We start from the raw sequence: 18,087 nt of genomic DNA on the forward strand, positions 1-18,087 counted from the left end.
CACCGAATAACCCAATCGTGCATTTAGGAATATAAAACTAATTTGTTTAATGTCCTTTAACTTATTTATAACGTATCCATAATATAATGCATACCATTTTGCAGACATTACGAATCAATCAATGGAGATCTGAATATGTACATTGTTGACTGGTCCTAAACCGAATTCCGAATGTGAAAATTCAAAAGAAAGGTCAAAGCCTGCAAGTAACTTACAATAAACCATGGGCTAAGAAAGATGCATTTAAACAGGCAGCAAGGCATAATGTTTACATTCACTTGATATTTCATATTTCGGTTGTATTTGTTGTTCAAAATATGTCTTATTTAGAAAATTGTTTACGTTTTCGTGAACCATATAAGAGTTGCATGTATTTTAAGACCAATATAACGCATGAACAAATGTAATAACCAAATCTTTATATTTACAATGGGTCATCAGGAAAGTGTTTTTCCCCCCGTCTTTCCCAGTGACCTTAAACGCAACACTTGATTTGGGCTAATCCTATTCCTTCTAATCGCCTCCGCCCGGCTCTGGTGGATGCAGGGATCCAGACATCATCTTCGCTGTCATTGGTCAGCGCTGACAGCCTGTGGTGTGTATTAGAACCCTCAGCCTGACAGACCGAGCCAGACTGCATCTGTCTCTGACGGCAACATTGGGACACAGCGTCGGCATGGATTTACGCGTTGTTATAGAGCAAATGGAGACGGGAGAACAAGACAGGGCCCTGGCGGTGTTACAGAGCTTCAACACAGAGGTAAATAAACTACATCTGGCAGCAGATCATCACCCAACAGTATGGCAGGCAAGGAGCTTCTCTGCCAGTTCCCTCCCATAAATTGGGATGGTGATGGTTTTAGTACACTCCAGCTTGTTTTGTTTGGAGCATTTTGTCAGTAATTCCCTTACCTGTCCCAACTCCGATCTAGTTTTAAAAGTTGCACTAATGGCCATTCTGACCAGCCGAGGAAAGACCTGCAAAATCCAGCCTGACATGTACCATAGAGCACAAAGTCAACTATCTGGAAACCCAACACATTTTTTTTTTCTGATCAGCTATTTTTCACTTAAAAAATTAGGGACAAGGTTCCAGAACGAGTTTGCACAGGGGTCCTTGCTTCTCATTCTCTGTGGGCTTGTCCCCATATGGGATGTGATCCCTGCCCCAAACACTCTGCATCACAGTTGTTGTTTGTGAGCACTAATAAAAGGTGGAGATGCATAAAGAGACGGAGCTGTACCTGGAAGTGAAAACCCCTCTGTTTAGCTGACATGAAGTACACTCTGGGGGGACAAGAAGTTAAGCCGCGAAATGACTGGTCAATTTGGACATGCGGCAGATCTAGAAAACGATTTGAGCATGGGCACTAGGAAATATTAAGGGAAATATCAGCAATTCCCTTATCGTCCATGGAAAATGCCTCACTTGATGAAGATTGATGAGAGATTGCCTTTTAGGTCTGCATAATGCTTAGAGGTTGTATCATGCAGTTGCGTGGCGTACTCTTTAAATCTCAAATGTTTGGGTTCCCGTTATGAAGTTCTTTTTGGCTATGATTTCTGCTGCTTGTTTTAGACTTGCAATCTGATGGATCCCTACATGTGAACCAAATTAAATTGAAATCTGACTTTTCCTTCCGATTGCTTAACTTAATACTAAAATGTTGTGTGTGATGAGGTAATTATAATTTATAATTATTTCATCTTTATCCTATAAAGAACAAATATCAAGCAGATCAGATTATGCTCATGTAGTTTCTTGTAAATATGAGAACGTTTTTTTTTTAAATTAACATGTATGTTTGCATTGTCCAATTTATTGGTGACATACTTCTAAGTTTGAAGAAGAAAAAAATCTGCTTACAAATTTTAAAGTTCACTTTTAAATACACAATTTCATAAATGGATAATATAATTTATTCCTAATTCTGATGACATGTTTGGTATTAGAGTTGGATGAGCTTTATTTGGTCATGATTGTGTGCGCAATCAAGGAATTTGACTTTGGTCACAGCTCTGACAGGGTACAGATATTAGGTATACATATAGATAGTGTTTTTTTGTTGTAATATGTAAAGAAAAAGGGAGTTTGCCTGTTTGTGATAGTGTAAATATACTTATGTTGTTTCACAGCAGTGTAACTGACTTCTGAGGGTGTAAGGTGTTCATTGTGTTCATCAGAAGGACAGCCTGTGGGAAGAAACTGTTTCTGTGGTGGCTGGTTTTTGAAAATAGCCCTGAACTGAGGGTAAAAGTCCAAACAGTTTGTGTCCCAGATGTGTGGGGTCTGCCCTTTTCCTGACCCTAGACATGTAGAAGTCCTGGATGGAGGGAACGTCAGCCCTGATGAGCTTCTTAGTAGATCTGATCATGTTTGTTGCAAATCAAAATGTGACCTGATTTTATCCAAAGTGTAATTGCTGGTGTAGTTCTGCAGACATGTGAGAAACTATTCATTTCATAGCAGTCCTTGATGCCATTTGCGAAATATTCCCATATGTGAACAAGAGAATAAAAGCGTAAGCCAAAGTGCCTATTTTCAAACTGAGAGGGTTGCTTTTCAAAATAATCTCTATAATGTTTTGAAAGATTTCTCTAAACGTCTCTTTAATGTCTCAGTTTTCCATACCGAGCTATCCATTCAGGGTTGGAGGGGGATGAGCTGGTCCCTCTCTCTTGAGTGGTCAATGGGCGAGAGGTGAGGTCCACTCCAGACAGGTCACCAGTCTTCAGTCACCAGTCTCAGCAGACATAAAGGACACACAAACTAACGCTGAAGGGGAATTTGCAGTGGCCAATTCCCCTTTAAGCATGTTTTAAATGTTGGGTGAACCTGAGTACCTGGAGAATCCATCCGTGCTTGAAGAGAACATGCAAACTTCATGCAAAAAGAAACTATGCTGCTGTTCATATCCAGGACCTTATTGTTGCAAGACAGCAGTACTAACAATTGTGCAACACGTAAGACAAGTCTTCATATGTTTTAGAAAACTAAATTGTCTGTTGAGCAGTTTATTGGATCTTTGCTTAATCTGCCTGCATTTTAAACAGGATAAGCAACCATACATGTGCACAGTCACTCATACTAAGTCACACATAACCAGAATACTAGTTGCTCTGGGCTAAATGGTTAAAAGTATACTTTACTTGTTGCACTAAATCTGATACACTCGCCACTCGATTTGTTCTGCTGATCAACCTGGGAGAGCTATTTGGTTTGGTTCTATAAACCAGAGCGTGCGTGGGAGTTGATCTTGACATCAATTGGATTAGACTCTCAGTTACATAAATAGAGTTGCACAGCCAAGCCAAATCCAACTCCAATAAGGAGCTCTTAAGTTTGAGGGACTTAAAGGTAAACAGACCTCTGCCAAATTAGATGAATCATCTGTTTTATACTTTCTTTAGGTTCACTTTTCCTCTGTTTCCTCCAGGTTGCATTGTCTGATGGACCTAATGATCGAAGGCAATTTACAGCACTTCAGTACAAGGAAATACTTTTAAAACATTACATTAATATCAGAGAAAAAACTGCATTGAATCCATCCATCCATCCATCCATCTTCTGACCCGCTTAATCCCTCATTGGGTCGCAGGGGGTGCTGGTGCCTATGTCCAGCGTTCACTGGGCGAGAGGCGGGGTACACCCTGGACAGGTCGCCAGTCTGTCGCAGCATTAAATACATATTATGTGTAAAATAAAATTGATGTCCAAGATCTGATCAAATAAAAGTTAATAAAATATGCTTTCAGAGTCATAAAGATGTAGTTCATCCACACCAGTATCGATAGACAGGATGTTATTCTGTATTAGATTGGATGTTATTAAGATTATAAAACAATTAAATGTGGTCTATTAAATATAAGGTCTCTCCCTCCAAAGACTACGTTAGTTAATTTGGTCCTTCTGACACCTAAATAAGTCTTTTTTTCCTGCTCTAATGCAAAAGGCCACTGAAAGAATTTAATGGTTATAATTCACTTCTCACAGCTCAGAAAGGCAGAAATTTGATGCCAAATATGACTACGTTAGTGTTACAGGTCCCAAATATGGGACTGTAATAACAAATTTAAATATCCTGAAAGACAGGTGAAATAAAAGGAGATTTAGACACAGCAGCTTTCCATGTTTTCTCCCAAATTGGATCTCAGTTATTTATTCAGAATAAACCACAAAACACCTGTGCATCAACTGTCTCGCTCAAGCTCCAGTGTGGTGCACAACACACAAAGCACACAATACACAAATATACAATAGTAGATAGCAATGCATACATAACAATTCATACAAAACATTGCCATATTGTAATCTCCCAATATAACAGAATATCACTTATCCTATGCTCTATATTCATCTTCCAACAGTTATCAGTTATCCAAGGCCACTGTGGCTTCATAGAGTGCTTTAACATGGCTACATTGTGAATAAAGTTGTAGCTGCATATAGCTGCCTAGCGAATACTGGGCTAAAACATTCAAACTGCATTTGATTACTGACAAAGGCTACAAGATATAAGAATCCCTTTAAATCACTTAAACTAAACAGCAATGACCATTTACAAAACCCTTTGTAAACCCTGTTTGTGCGGACTAATTCCTACTTGTTCAAGTTGGCAAAATAACCGTTTCTAAAAACAGTGTGTACTTATTTATCTTCACCCGTGTGTATTTGCTAAATCATAGTCATTAAACTTGTCAACATAACCGCTTCTAACAAGCAGAGTGTCGGAGCTCAACATGCTATGTTACCTGAAAATGAACCAAGGGACGGCAGCTAACGGTCTGCAGTACCGTTATTCCAGTTAAACCGTTATTCAACTGGCTAACGGTTTACAGTAGCCTACCTCAGCTAGCTGCCTTGATCAACGGCAAACTTTCTATTTATACTTTTATTGTTAGATTATAAACAACACTACAATCAGTTATCAAACAGACTTGTAAAGATTGACAGTTTACCCATTACTGACCTGAAAGACAGGTGAAATAAAAGGAGATTTAGACACAGCAGCTTTCCATGTTTTCTCCCAAATTGGATCTGAGAGCGAGCGGAGGTCCGTTCCCATAGCAACCGGAACGCAACTGCTTGTGCCATTCCTTAAAGCGACAGTGTAAATATATATATATGTACATAGAGATCATATTCATTTACTAATAAACATATGACCAATGTGGTCACCTGTTTTGGATGCGCCACATTAGTATAAATTAGTCAACTCCCTCCAATTATTCAAATTTCCACATTCCCAGATCTGTGGGAAGAGGAGGAGGAGTGGCAACCATCTTTCAGTCTGATTTATTAATTAGTCCCAAGCCAACTAATAACTACAGTTTTTTTAAACATTTAACCCTCAGTTTCCCTCATCCAAATTGCAAAGCAATAAAACCTCTTCTGTTTGTTGTTTTGTGTCATCCACCAGGCCCTTAATCTCAGTTTTTGGATCGGTTCTCAGACTTCTTATCTGATTTGGTGATAAACACTGACAAGGTGGCAGCCCCTCCGTGGGCTGTTTTTGGATGTTTACATCATGGTCAGATTTGTTTATCATATCTTTTGTCCTGTTTCAGGTTAAACTGTCCCTCTGAGGCTTGCCTCAGCTCAGCATAACGAATAACATCAGATGATTTTGTAACTGATGACATGCTTAATGTGGCCTTCTGATATCTTAATGCTCTTAAATTCTTCTTTTTAGGCAGCTGTAAAATCCTTAGTTAAAAATCTCCCTTTAAAACATATCCCATCCGGTTCCATTTCTCCCAAACAGTCTCCCATATTCTCCCCATATGCTGTTTGCCATTTTATTTATGTTCTAAAATTACGATATTTATGCTTCTACTCTGTTATTGTTTCAGCTGTCATTAATTCATTGTCAAATACAAGCCAAGCGCAATCTAATAGCATAACTGAATACAGCCCAACGCCTCTGGTTACTGTACTGCATAATTAAGCTCCAAACAGAAAAAACTTTATCCCCAGTCCCAAGTATTTCCTACAACCCTGGGATATTTTTTGTTTAAGACACGTTAACATCTCTCAGTGTAACAATTTAATTTGGCCGGATATTCAATGTGGGAAGAAAACAAACTGTGTTATTGAAATCTTTCTTTGCCTTTCTTCGGCTTTTAGTTAACATAGTTCATGATTAAAAACGTCATTTGAATTATGGAGCTGCAGTCCCCATAAACAAATGAACAATTTGAAACCATGAACATTACTTCACACAGACGAACGTTTAGTTACATACGATACACAAATGCATACAGTTACATACAAACGATGACATTCAGACAGACAAACACATGCAGGCCTGCTTTTTTCACTATCTTAAATAGTTCTATATTTTTCATAGTTTTTAAACGTCTATAGCAACGGCGAAAGATGTATTTTCAACGTGTTAAGTTCCCGCTTAGTTTAAAAGTGGAGAGCGTGCGCTGGCTACGACCCCCGAATGTTTCGTCCAAACACGGGTTTACTCTTCCGCCCCGCAAGGATACAACTCTGTGTCTCACAGACACCTGGACGCTTACCCATTTTTGAAAGTTATACGTTGCATTTCTTCTTCTTCTTCTTGATTTTATTGGCGGTTGGCAAACAACTTTCCGGTGTGCATTACCGCCACCAACTGGTGAGGAGTGTGGGTCAAAATGGCCATACTCCCAAAGATACTTATATTTATGTATCTATATCTATAATATTAAATTTACAAATACTAAATCCTCCTAATTATTCCTGTTATTATTAAATATTTAAATAAGTATTGATAACATTTATTTTTTGACTTTTTCTGCAGAATATCTATTATATCAAATTTAATTTTCTCCTTATTAAGATCTCTAACCAAAATCCTTCTTTCCTCTTCATATTTCTTACAATACATCACTACATGTTCTACTGTTTCATCTTGTTCACAATATTCACATTTGCCCGACATATGTTTCCCTATTTTGAATAGTGTTTTATTTAATCCTGTGTGTCCAAATCTAAGTCTTGAAATAACTGTTTCCTCTCTTCTGATTCCTTCTGCTATCCTCATTTCTCCGACTTTCCGTTGAATCCTATACAGCCATCTTCCTCTCCTTTCTTCTTCCCATTGTTTTTGCCACCTTTCCTTCATTCTTTGTTTAATGATACTTTTAATTTCTGTCTTACTTAAATTAATCATCATATCAATAGTTCTATTTTTTGATGCTTCCTTAGCAATCTTATCTGCGATTTCATTTCCATTAATCCCTATATGTGCTGGTACCCAAATAAATATAACACTAATACCCATCATTTGAATTTGATATAGAATTTGCTGTATTTCAATTAATATATCTAATCTACTATCTGAAAAATGATTTTGTATACTAAGTAAAGCTGAACTTGAATCTGAACATATTATTGATCTTAGTGGTCTTACTTCCTCTATCCATTGTAATGCTAATAATATTGCTAATAATTCTCCTGTATATACTGATAATTCATTATTTATTCTCCTCTTTACTTTGATATTGAAATCTGGAACATAAAATGCTATTCCTAACCTATCATTCACATTTTTAGATGCATCTGTATATATTTGAATATAACCATAATAACTATTAACATATTCCTGTATACGTTGCATTTAGTAGTTACGAACAATTTTATCCACATCGGAAGTCCTAGTCGGTCCCCACATAAACGCTTCCCTGGTGCAATGCCCTTTTAGTTCCGTTTCCTTTTTTATTAATTTTATTAAATTTTCGCTTTTCTTTTTCTTTTTAATCCAACTGCCCCGACCAACTGGTTGCACTTTGAACACCCCCCTGGGCCAAAAAAACAAAAACAAAACACAAGTAGTTTTCTGCAAGACGTCTCTGTTTTTCTCTTTTTTTTTTTTTATTCATTTTATCTTTACTCTTTCTCCGGTCTTGCTGGTTGTGTGTGTGCGTCCAGCTCACGTGTTTATTCCAGTCTTCCTCTTTCTACAACAGGTCACGGTTTCTTATGAGAAGCCAAGCTTCAGTTAACTCTGTACGTACCTTTTTACTTATCTTCTTCAAATCTATTTGGATTAGCTGCTTTTAAAGTTCTTTAAGAGAACTTTTTGGAACCATCGAAACCAAAAATCCAATTCTTACGCGTTCTATAGGTACCTATTTTCAAATATAATTAGATTAGCTGCTTTTAAAGTTCTTTAAGAGAACATTTTTGGAACCATCGAAACCAAAAATCCAACTCTTACTCGTTCTATAGGTACCAGGTTTCAAATATAATTGGATTAGCTGCTTTAAAAGTTCTTTAAGAGAACTTTTGGAACTATCGAAACCAAAAACCCAACGGCTCTTTGATCTTGTAAAAGCCACGCGTAATGGCGTGCCTGTCAGAATGGCTGCTTTTATGCTAAACACAGAGGAACATGTATTTTCCTCCGTGCCTAACAAGGGGACCTTTTAAACCCAAATTCTCCACATTCACAGTATTTTCAGAGACCTGGCCAGGGTCTCCCGGACTTTCACCGCTGTGAGCGCACGCAAATCCCACACGTTTGCAAACAATTATCCTCAAACTTTTCTCTGCCTTTAGGAGTACAAAAAGTCGGCCCTTCCAGGAAGAAAAAGACACTAGGAGATAAATGGAATCTCCTTACCTTTTTGTGTGTTTTTCCTCTGGAATGACGTCCTGGCCGAAAAACGGAAACACCATTTTGTTATTGTTTCACCGTGTCCCGTCTACGGTGAAGCCCCCTCGGTGGACCCAGTTCTTTTTACCCAGTCAGGTGACCCCCACTTACTTATTACCTTGAATGTAGGAAGCATAAAACAGACAAGTATGCTTTTAGTTATATTTTATCTACGTAAAGACAGAAAAACAGTTACAGTCACACCAGCGCTGATGGGCTCCTGATCGGCAGGAAGCCTCGATTGCTCATCACACAAACATTATATAGGTATCTAGGTACACACCCATACAAGGGCGGTACACATCCAAACTGTGACATCAACAGAGAAACTGTGTCACCTCCGGGGTGGTATCTGATAGATATGTGCCAATCTTTTTGGGTCGGTGCCATCTAAGTGTGCCATGCAGTTCTGGGATAAACAGCTCGTTCCACTTGACCTCGTTGATATCCTAACAAAACCATCTCTTGATCAAGATGAGTTAGTAAATTACAGACCTATATCTAATCTTATTTTCTTATCTAAAATTCTTGAGAAACAAAGTAATGACCTACATGAGGAGTTTCAGTCAGGCTTCAGAGCTCATCATAGCACTGAAACAGCTCTGTTGAAGGTCACCAATGATATTCTCATGGCCTCAGATAATGGACTTGTGTCTATATTTGTCCTGTTAGATCTCAGTGCTGCATTTGACACAGTTGATCACAATATTCTCCTACAAAGACTTGAGCATACTGTAGGGATTAAGGGGAAAGCATTAGGCTGGTTTAAATCTTATCTGTCGGACAGATTCCAGTTTGTTCATGTTAATAATAAATCTTCCTCAAACTCTAGGGTCACCTGTGGAGTACCACAGGGTTCAGTCCTTGGACCAAATCTCTTTACTATATATACAGTGAGTCCAAGAAGTATTTAATCCCTTGCTGATTTTCTTCGTTTGCCCACTAATAAAGATCTGATCATTCTGCACGTTTAATGGTAGATGTATTCTAACATGGAGAGACAGAATATCACAAAGAAAATCCTGAAAAAAATCTAAGGAATATATATGAATTAATTTGTATTTCATTGAGGGAAATAAGTATTTGATCCCTCTAGCCAAACACAGTCAATACTTAGTGGCAAAGCCTTTGTTAGCAAGTACAGCAGTGAGACGTTTGTTGTAGTTAACCACAAGTTTAGCACACACACCAGGGGGAATTTTGGCCCACTCTTCTTTGCAGATCCTCTCTAAATCAGGAAGGTTAGTGGGCTGTCGCTTGGCAACTCTGAGCTTCAGCTCCCTCCATAGATTCTCAATCGGATTGAGGTCCGGAGAGTGGCTGGGCCACTCCATGACCTTCATGTGATGTTTCTTGAGCCAATCCTTTGTTGCCTTTGCTGTGTGTTTCGGGTCGTTATCATGTTGGAAGACCCAACCACGTCCCATTTTCAGCTTCCTGGCAGAGGGGAGGAGGTTGTCCCTCAGGATTGTACGGTACATGGCTCCATCCATCTTCCCAGTGATGCGGTGAAGTAGCCCTGTACCCTTGGCAGAGAAACACCCCCAAAACATTATGCCTCCACTTCCATGCTTGACGGTGGGCACAGTGTTCTTGGGGTCATAGGCAGCATTTTTCTTCCTCCACACATGGCGGGTAGAGTTGAGGCCAAAAAGTTCATTTTTGGTCTCGTCTGACCACAGAACCTTCTCCCAATAACTTGGTTCATCTTTCAGGTGATCATTGGCATACTTAAGGTGCGCCTCCACATGTGCCTTCTTGAGCAGGGGTACCTTTCGTGCACTGCAGGATGTTAGTCCATTGTTGCGCAAAGTGTTGCCAATTGTTTCCTTGCACACTGTGGTCCCAGCTGCCTTCAGGTCATTTACAAACTCCTGACGAGTGGTTGCAGGATTATTTCTGACCGTTCTCAGGAGCATTGTCACCCCACGAGGGGAAATCTTCTTTGGAGCACCAGGCCGAGGTCTGTTGATGGTCATGTTATACTCTTTAAATTTTCTAACAATTGCACCAATAGTTGTTACTTTCACATCCAACACCTTGCTAATCTTTTTGTAGCCCATTCCAGCTTTGTGGAGGTCAACAATCCTGACTCTGAGGTCCTTAGACAGCTCTTTGGTCTTACCCATGTTGGAGACTTCAAATCTGTCAGATTGTCTGATTCTGTGAACAGGTGTTTTTTCACACAAGTGAGTAGTGAGAACAGGTGGCTTCAGTTCAGGTAACAAGCTGATTGGGAGTGTCTAACTGCTCTGCGAAAGGCAGAACTCCTAATGCATACTGAGGGATCAAATACTTATTTCCCCTCAATGAAATACAAATTAATTAATATATATTCCTTAGATTTTTTTTCAGGATTTTCTTTGTGATATTCTGTCTCTCCATGTTAGAATACATCTACCATTAAACGTGCAGAATGATCAGATCTTTATTAGTGGGCAAACGAAGAAAATCAGCAAGGGATCAAATACTTCTTGGACTCACTGTATGCTTCCGATCGGCAAAATTATCAGACAGCATGGGATTAATTTCCACTGTTATGCTGATGACACTCAGCTATATTTATACATAAATCCTGATGAATCCAATCAGTTACTTCGACTGCTGTCATGTCTTGATGACATCAAAAGCTGGATGACTTTAAATTTCCTGCACTTAAATTCTGACAAGACAGAAATTGTAATCTTTGGACCAGAGTCCTCAAAAAATAAAGTTCTTAATCAATCACTTAATCTGGATGGCATTAACTTGGCCTCTGGTAATAAAGTAAAAAATCTTGGTGTTGTTTTCGACCAAGACATGTCATTTAAATCCCATATTAAACAGGTTTCCAGAGTTTCCTTTTTTCACCTCAGGAATATCCCCAAAATTAGAAACATTCTGTAAAGGGGTGATGCTGAAAAACTAGTCCATGCATTTGTTAATTCAAGGCTGGACTATTGTAATTCTTTACCATCAGGAAGTCCACAAAATGCAGTTCAAAGTCTTCAGCTGATCCAAAATGCTGCAGCAAGAGTTCTGATGAAAATCAACAAGAGGGATCATATTTCTCCTATTTTAGCTTCCCTTCATTGGCTTCCTGTTAAATCAAGAATAGAATTTAAAATTCTTCTTCTAACGTATAAAGCCCTTAATAATCAAGCTCCATCATATATCAGAGCTCTGATTACCCCGTATGTTCCTAACAGACCACTTAGCTCTCAGGCTGCAGGTCTGCTGGTGGTTCCTAGAGTCTCTAAAAGTAGAATGGGAGGCAGATCCTTTAGCTATCAGGCTCCTCTCCTGTGGAACCAACTCCCAGTTTTGGTCCGTGAGGCAGACACCCTATCTATTTTTAAGACTAATCTTAAAACTTTCCTTTTTGACAAAGCTTATAGTTAGAGTGGCTCATGTTACCCTGAGCTATCTCTATAGTTGTGCTGTGATAGGCCTAGGCTGCTGGAGGACATCAGGGTCTAATTTTCTCACTCTACTGATTTCTACTGTTCTTCAGTCTACTGTTCTCCAGTTTCGGAAGCATATATATATAGTAAAGAGATTTGGTCCGAGGACAGAACCCTGTGGTACTCCACAGGTGACCCTAGAGTTTGAGGAAGATTTATTATTAACATGAACAAACTGGAATCTGTCCGACAGATAAGATTTAAACCAGCCTAATGCTGTTCTCTTAATCCCTACAGTATGCTCAAGTCTTTGTAGGAAAATATTGTGATCAACTGTCTCAAATGCAGCACTGAGATCTAACAGGACAAGTATAGACACAAGTCTACCTTCACCAGAGCTGTTTCAGCGCTATGATGAGCCTCGAAGCCTGACTGAAACTCTTCAAGGTCATTACTTTGTAAATGTTCACAAAGTTGATTTGCAACCACTTTCTCAAGAATTTTAGATAAGAAAAGAAGATTAGATATAGGTCTGTAATTTACTAACTCATCTTGATCAAGAGATGGTTTCTTAAGTAAAGATTTAATAACAGCTACTTTGAAAGCCTGTGGTACATATCCATTTAGTAAGGATAGATTAATCATGTCTAAAATAGGACCACTGATCAAAAGGAATACCTCTTTAAACAACTTGGTTGGGATCGGGTCTAACATATAGGTAGAAGGTTTAGATGAAGCTACAATTTTAGATAGCTCAGAAAGCTCTACTGCGTCTAAACAGTTCAGACACTGTGCAGGTTCTAAAGATTCCTCCAACGCTGCCTCACTTACTGAGGACGAGGTAATCATGTTTGGGAGGATGCCAATTATTTTATTTTTAATGGAATCAATTTTATTTATGAAGAATCCCATAAAATCATTACTGCTAAGAGCTAAGGGAATGGATGGATCAATGGAGCTATGACTCTGTGTAAATTTGGCAACTGTACTGAAGAGAAATCTAGGCTTATTTTTGTTCTCCTCAATTAATGTTGAAAAATATGCTGCTCTAACTCTGCGAAGGGTCTTGTTATACAACAATAGACTGTCCCTCCCGATTAGGTAGGATTCGGCTTGGTGTGTATAGCGCCATTTTCTCTCCAATTTCCTAACATTGTGCTTCAAGGAACGCAGCTCTGAATTATACCAGGGACCCAGCTTCCTGTGAATAATCACCTGTTTTTTCAAGGTAGCTACATTGTATAATGCAGAACGCAATGAGGAAGTCACACCATTAACAAAGACATCTATTTGTGAATGGGAAGAAACCACATTGCTGCTATCTGCAGGGTATTTCTGCAATACTGACGATATTAAGAGTGGGACAGACTCTTTAAAGTTTGATGCAGCATTGTCCGATAAAGATCTACTATAATGGAACCCTTTTTTGGGGGTGGAGAACTCAGTTAGATTAAACTCAAATGTTATTAAAAATGATCAGATAGGGTTGTGAGGAAATACTGTTAATTCTTCACAATCATCGCCACATGTCAGCACAAGGTCTAAAGTATGGAGCCAAGAGTGCGTCGGTTTATGCACATTTTGAGCAAAACCAATTGTATCTAGGATAGTTTTAAAGGCAACACTAAGGTTATCAGATTCTGTGTCAACATGAATGTTGAAATCCCCCACTATAATAACCTTGTCAGTGTTTATCACCAAATCAGATAAGAAGTCTGACAACTGATCCAAAAACTGTGAGTAAGGGCCCGGTGGACGATACAAAACAACAAACAGAAGAGGTTTTATTGCTTTGCAATTTGGATGAGGGAAACTGAGGGTTAAATGTTAAAAAAACTGTAGTTATTAATTGGCCTGGGACTAATTAATAAATCAGACTGAATGATGGTTGCCACTCCTCCTCCTCTTCCCACAGATCTGGGAATGTGGAAATTTGAATAATTGGAGGGAGTTGACTAATTTATACTAACGTAGTCCTCTTGTAGCCAGGTTTCTGTGAGACAAAATAAATCAATCTGTTTATCAGAAATCAATTCATTAACTAACAAAGTCTTTGGAGGGAGAGACCTTATATTTAATATACCACATTTAATTGTTTTATTTTTTGGTTCAAGGTGAGCCGTATTGATTTTTATTAGATGTTTATGATTTGTTCCTTTTAGATCAGTTTTTGATCTGTTAAGTTTTGGCCGTGGGAAAGACACCGTCTCAATAGGGTAATGGGTGGGTAAGAGTACAGAAGCTGCAGAGAGGTGTGTTAAACTACGACTCTGCTTCCTGGTCTGGACCCTGGGTTGTCAGCATGTTGGACAACTAATAAATCCGACCAGATTCCTAAAGAAAGAAGAGCTGCACCATCCAAAGTGGGATGGATGCTGTCTCTCCGGATCAGACCAGGTTTCCCCAGAAAGTTCGCCAGTTATCAATGCCGCCCACGTCGTTTTCAGGACACCACCTAGACAACCAGTGGTTGAATGATGACATGCGGCTTAACATGTCATCACTGGTCAGATCAGGCAGGGGACCAGAGAAAATTACAGAGTCTGACATTGTTTTAGCAAACTTACACACCGAAGCAACACCAACTTTAGTGACCTCCGATCGGCGTGACCGGGTGTCATTACCGCCAGCGTGAATAACAATCTTACTGTATTTACGCTTATCCTTAGTCAGCAGTTTCAGGTAAGATTCTATGTCACCCGTTCTGGCCCCTTGCAGGCGTTTAACTATGGTCCCTGGTGTCTCTAGTGCCACGTTTCTGACTACAGGACTGTCTCAGAAAATTAGAATATGAATATGAAATGTCATACATTCTGGATTCATTACAAATCAACTGAAATATTGCAAGCCTTTTATTGTTTTAATATCGCTGATTATGCCGTACAGCTGAAGAAAACTCAAAAATCCTATCTCAAAATATTAGAATATTTCCTCAGACCAAGTAAAAAAAAAATTATAACAGCAAAACAAAATCAAACCTTTGGAAATGTCCATTAATGCACTCAGTACTTGGTTGGGAATCCTTTTGCACAGATTACTGCATCAATGCGGCGTGGCATGGAGGCAATGAGCCTGTGGCATTGCTGAGGTGTTATGGATACCCAGGATGCTTCAACAGCGGCCTTTAGCTCATTTGCATTGTTGAGTCTGGTGTCTTTCAGCTTGTTCTTCACAATACCCCACAAATTCTCGATGGGGTTCAGGTCAGGGGAATTGGCAGGCCAATTAAGGACAGTAATGCCATGGTCAGTACACCAGTTACTGTGAGAATCTTATGTCATCTCTTAACCACTACCATACTGTACTTGTGATTTAGTTTACTGAACCAAGCTAAGTGTTTTTCAAGGCTCAGGAAACCCTGCAGTGTTTCGAGTTAATTAGATGATTCAAGTGATTAGTTGAATAGCCTACTAGTATACTTTTTCACAATATTCTAATATTTTCAGATAGGATATTTGGGTTTCTTAAGCTGTAAGCCATAATCAGCGATATTAAAACAATAAAAGGCTTGCGATATTTCAGTTGATTTGTAATGAATCCAGAATGTATGACATTTCATGTTTTTTAATTGCATTACAGAAAATAAAGAACTTTATCACAATATTCAAATTTTCTGAGACAGTCCTGTATAGAGCTCCCAATAATTAGGGTCGGCTTCTCAGCGGGTGTGTTGCTGAGTGGGAAAAATTTGTTAGAAACGTAGACGGGTTGGTGGTGACCTGGGGGCTGGAATCTAGAGCTATGCTTCCTACAAACCGTCACCCAGCCGGCCTGGTTACCCGGCTGCTCGGGTGCTTCTGGAGGACCACTACATAAAGTAACTCTATGTGGCTCCGCGCTAGCAAAGGGACGGCTATCAGCTGGTTTTTCCATAGCACGGAGCAGGGTCTCCAATTCTGACACCCTCGCCTCCAAAGCTACAAACACGCCACATTTATTACAAGTACCATTATCACTAAAGGAGGCAGAGGAATAACTAAACATTTGACACAGAGAGCAGGAGATAAGGGGAGACTTAGACAGAGACGGAGAAGTGGAGGAGAGAGTAAGGGGGAAAGCCATTGTGGAGCTAAAGCTAAGCTAGGCTAAAGCTAGGCTAGCGCCCTTTTACCACGCCAACAAAAGCAAACCGCGTGAAACACAAGGAGTTCCCAAGCGCGATGTGCAGCTACAGAGAATGTTTTAAAAGTGCTTATGTGTTAGAAACAGATGTTACAGCAAAGAGATTAAAGATAAAAGCGAGAGATTCTGGACAACAGACTGTAGTTTACACTGTGAAACAGGAAGTGACACAATACGCCTTACCGCAAACAGGAAGTGACGAGCATCCACTTGACAAGAAGGTCAACAAGCTAATAAAGAAGGTCAGCTCTGTTCATGGGACTTCTTTACAACCTCCGGAGAGGGTTTTACAAAGAAGAATTCTAAAATGAAGAACATTACAGACCACCCTGAGCATCTTCTTAATCAGACTGTTGTAAAACAACAGTGTCTTCAGTCAGAGGCTACTCCAGATCAGCTGTAAGACAGACCGCTACAGGAGATGCTTCCAGCCCACAGCCATCAGCATCTAACTCGCTGAAGAAACCCTGATAATGAGTTACAACAACATTTAATCTTCCTTTGGGATTAATAAAGTATTTTTGAGTTGAATATAACCTGAGCTAGAGGGAGAATGCAGTTATTGCGTAGAAATGGGCCCAAGAATGGAGCTTTGCGGAGCCACATAAATTATTTCCCTAACTCTTCCACCACCATTGAGGTCATTCTGTAACTGCCGGGTTAGTGATCATTGTGTCCTCAGGTAAGACACTTCACTCGCATTGCCTGCTGGCTGTGGTCAGAGGGTCCGTTAGCGCCTGTGTATGGCAGCCTTGCTTCTGTCAGTCTGCCTCAGGGCAGCTGTGGCTACAAACATAGCTAAGGTGTGAAGGTTTTCGAATGGGTGAATGGCTAACGCAATTTTGGGTCGTCGGACTTGATAAAGGTTTGCTCTCGTTTATAGTTGTGAAATTAAACAAAGTAACCCTAGTTTGTAAACCAAGACCTGGAAGAAAATAATAAGATAGGATTTAAGATTACCTTTATTGTCCCAGAATGAGGAAATTCAGATGCGACAGTGGCAAAAACACATAGCCAAAATTATACAGTAGTTTTGTATGACTAACAAGATCATTTAAAGTTAACTTCTAAAGCAATACAGAATGATATTATAAGAAAGGCAAAAAACGAACATATTGTGCAATTATTGACAATATGGCATATTCAGATAAAAATTCAATATTCAGGTTAAATAGGGGAAAGATAGCAGCCAATTACATAACCAATCAGTGAAGCATCATTATCTTCAGTAAAACAAAAGGAGAAAAACAATACCTTTTAATTCAAATATGCAGCACATGACCAGTTAAAAATAATATTTAAAGCTCAAGGGGATATTGGAGCCTCTGGTTAAATTCTGTTGTCATTTGCCATCTTTTTTTTTTGTTAATCTTGTTCCTTCATCTGTGGTTAATTGTTCTTTGTGCCTTCAGCTCTATTTCTTTTTTGCAGATGAGCCAGTGCTTCACATTCAACAGAGAAGAGGCAAAGGAAAGAGAGGTACTTATACCATTTTCAATACAGATTATTGTATGTTCAAAAAGTTCAGAAATGTTGAAGGTATTCTGTCCAGGTATTGTGTCGATATCTTTATATTCTAATTTTTTTTTCATATTCAGTTTTCTCTGTCCTCTATTATGTTTTCTGAACAATTACATCACAACATTTGCTGCAGAGCTACTAAACAAGGTCATGGGACTAAAAGCTGAAACACACCAAATCATTCGATCCATATAGAGAGCTTCCTTTGAAGTGTGGAGCGGAGACAAGTTTCTATTGGTCTGCGTGGCCATTAGCAACAGCATTTGTATTGGTTTGTGTGTAGCAAGCGCAAGCATTTTTATGGGTCAACTTGGATGCAAAGTTAAGGCTTGCCTGATGCCTATATAAACAAGGCAGGATGCTGAAGAGAAACAGTCCAATAAATCAAGTATAATAGATCAAGTTAAAATGCA

At 39.2% G+C, this 18,087-nt stretch overlaps 1 protein-coding gene across 4 annotated transcripts in view; it reads left to right on the forward strand.

The window, feature by feature from the left end:
* Positions 1 to 497: 497 nt before the first annotated feature.
* ric8a (RIC8 guanine nucleotide exchange factor A) overlaps positions 498 to 18,087 on the forward strand; it is an 81,488-nt gene continuing 63,898 nt past the window's right edge. Inside the window, exons 1-2 of one of the 4 annotated variants that reach the window (XM_036145355.1) lie at positions 498 to 760; positions 17,585 to 17,632. In XM_036145355.1, coding sequence (XP_036001248.1) covers positions 677 to 760; positions 17,585 to 17,632 — 132 coding nt within the window. In that variant the 5' untranslated portion in view covers positions 498 to 676. Of the gene's footprint in view, positions 761 to 17,565; positions 17,633 to 18,087 lie in introns of all 4 variants that reach the window. The other 3 variants (XM_036145354.1, XM_036145352.1, XM_036145357.1) reach the window with 3 other exon arrangements.

This window comes from Fundulus heteroclitus, chromosome 2 (genome assembly GCF_011125445.2).
Source record: "Fundulus heteroclitus isolate FHET01 chromosome 2, MU-UCD_Fhet_4.1, whole genome shotgun sequence".
Classification (NCBI taxonomy): Eukaryota; Metazoa; Chordata; class Actinopteri; order Cyprinodontiformes; family Fundulidae; genus Fundulus; species Fundulus heteroclitus.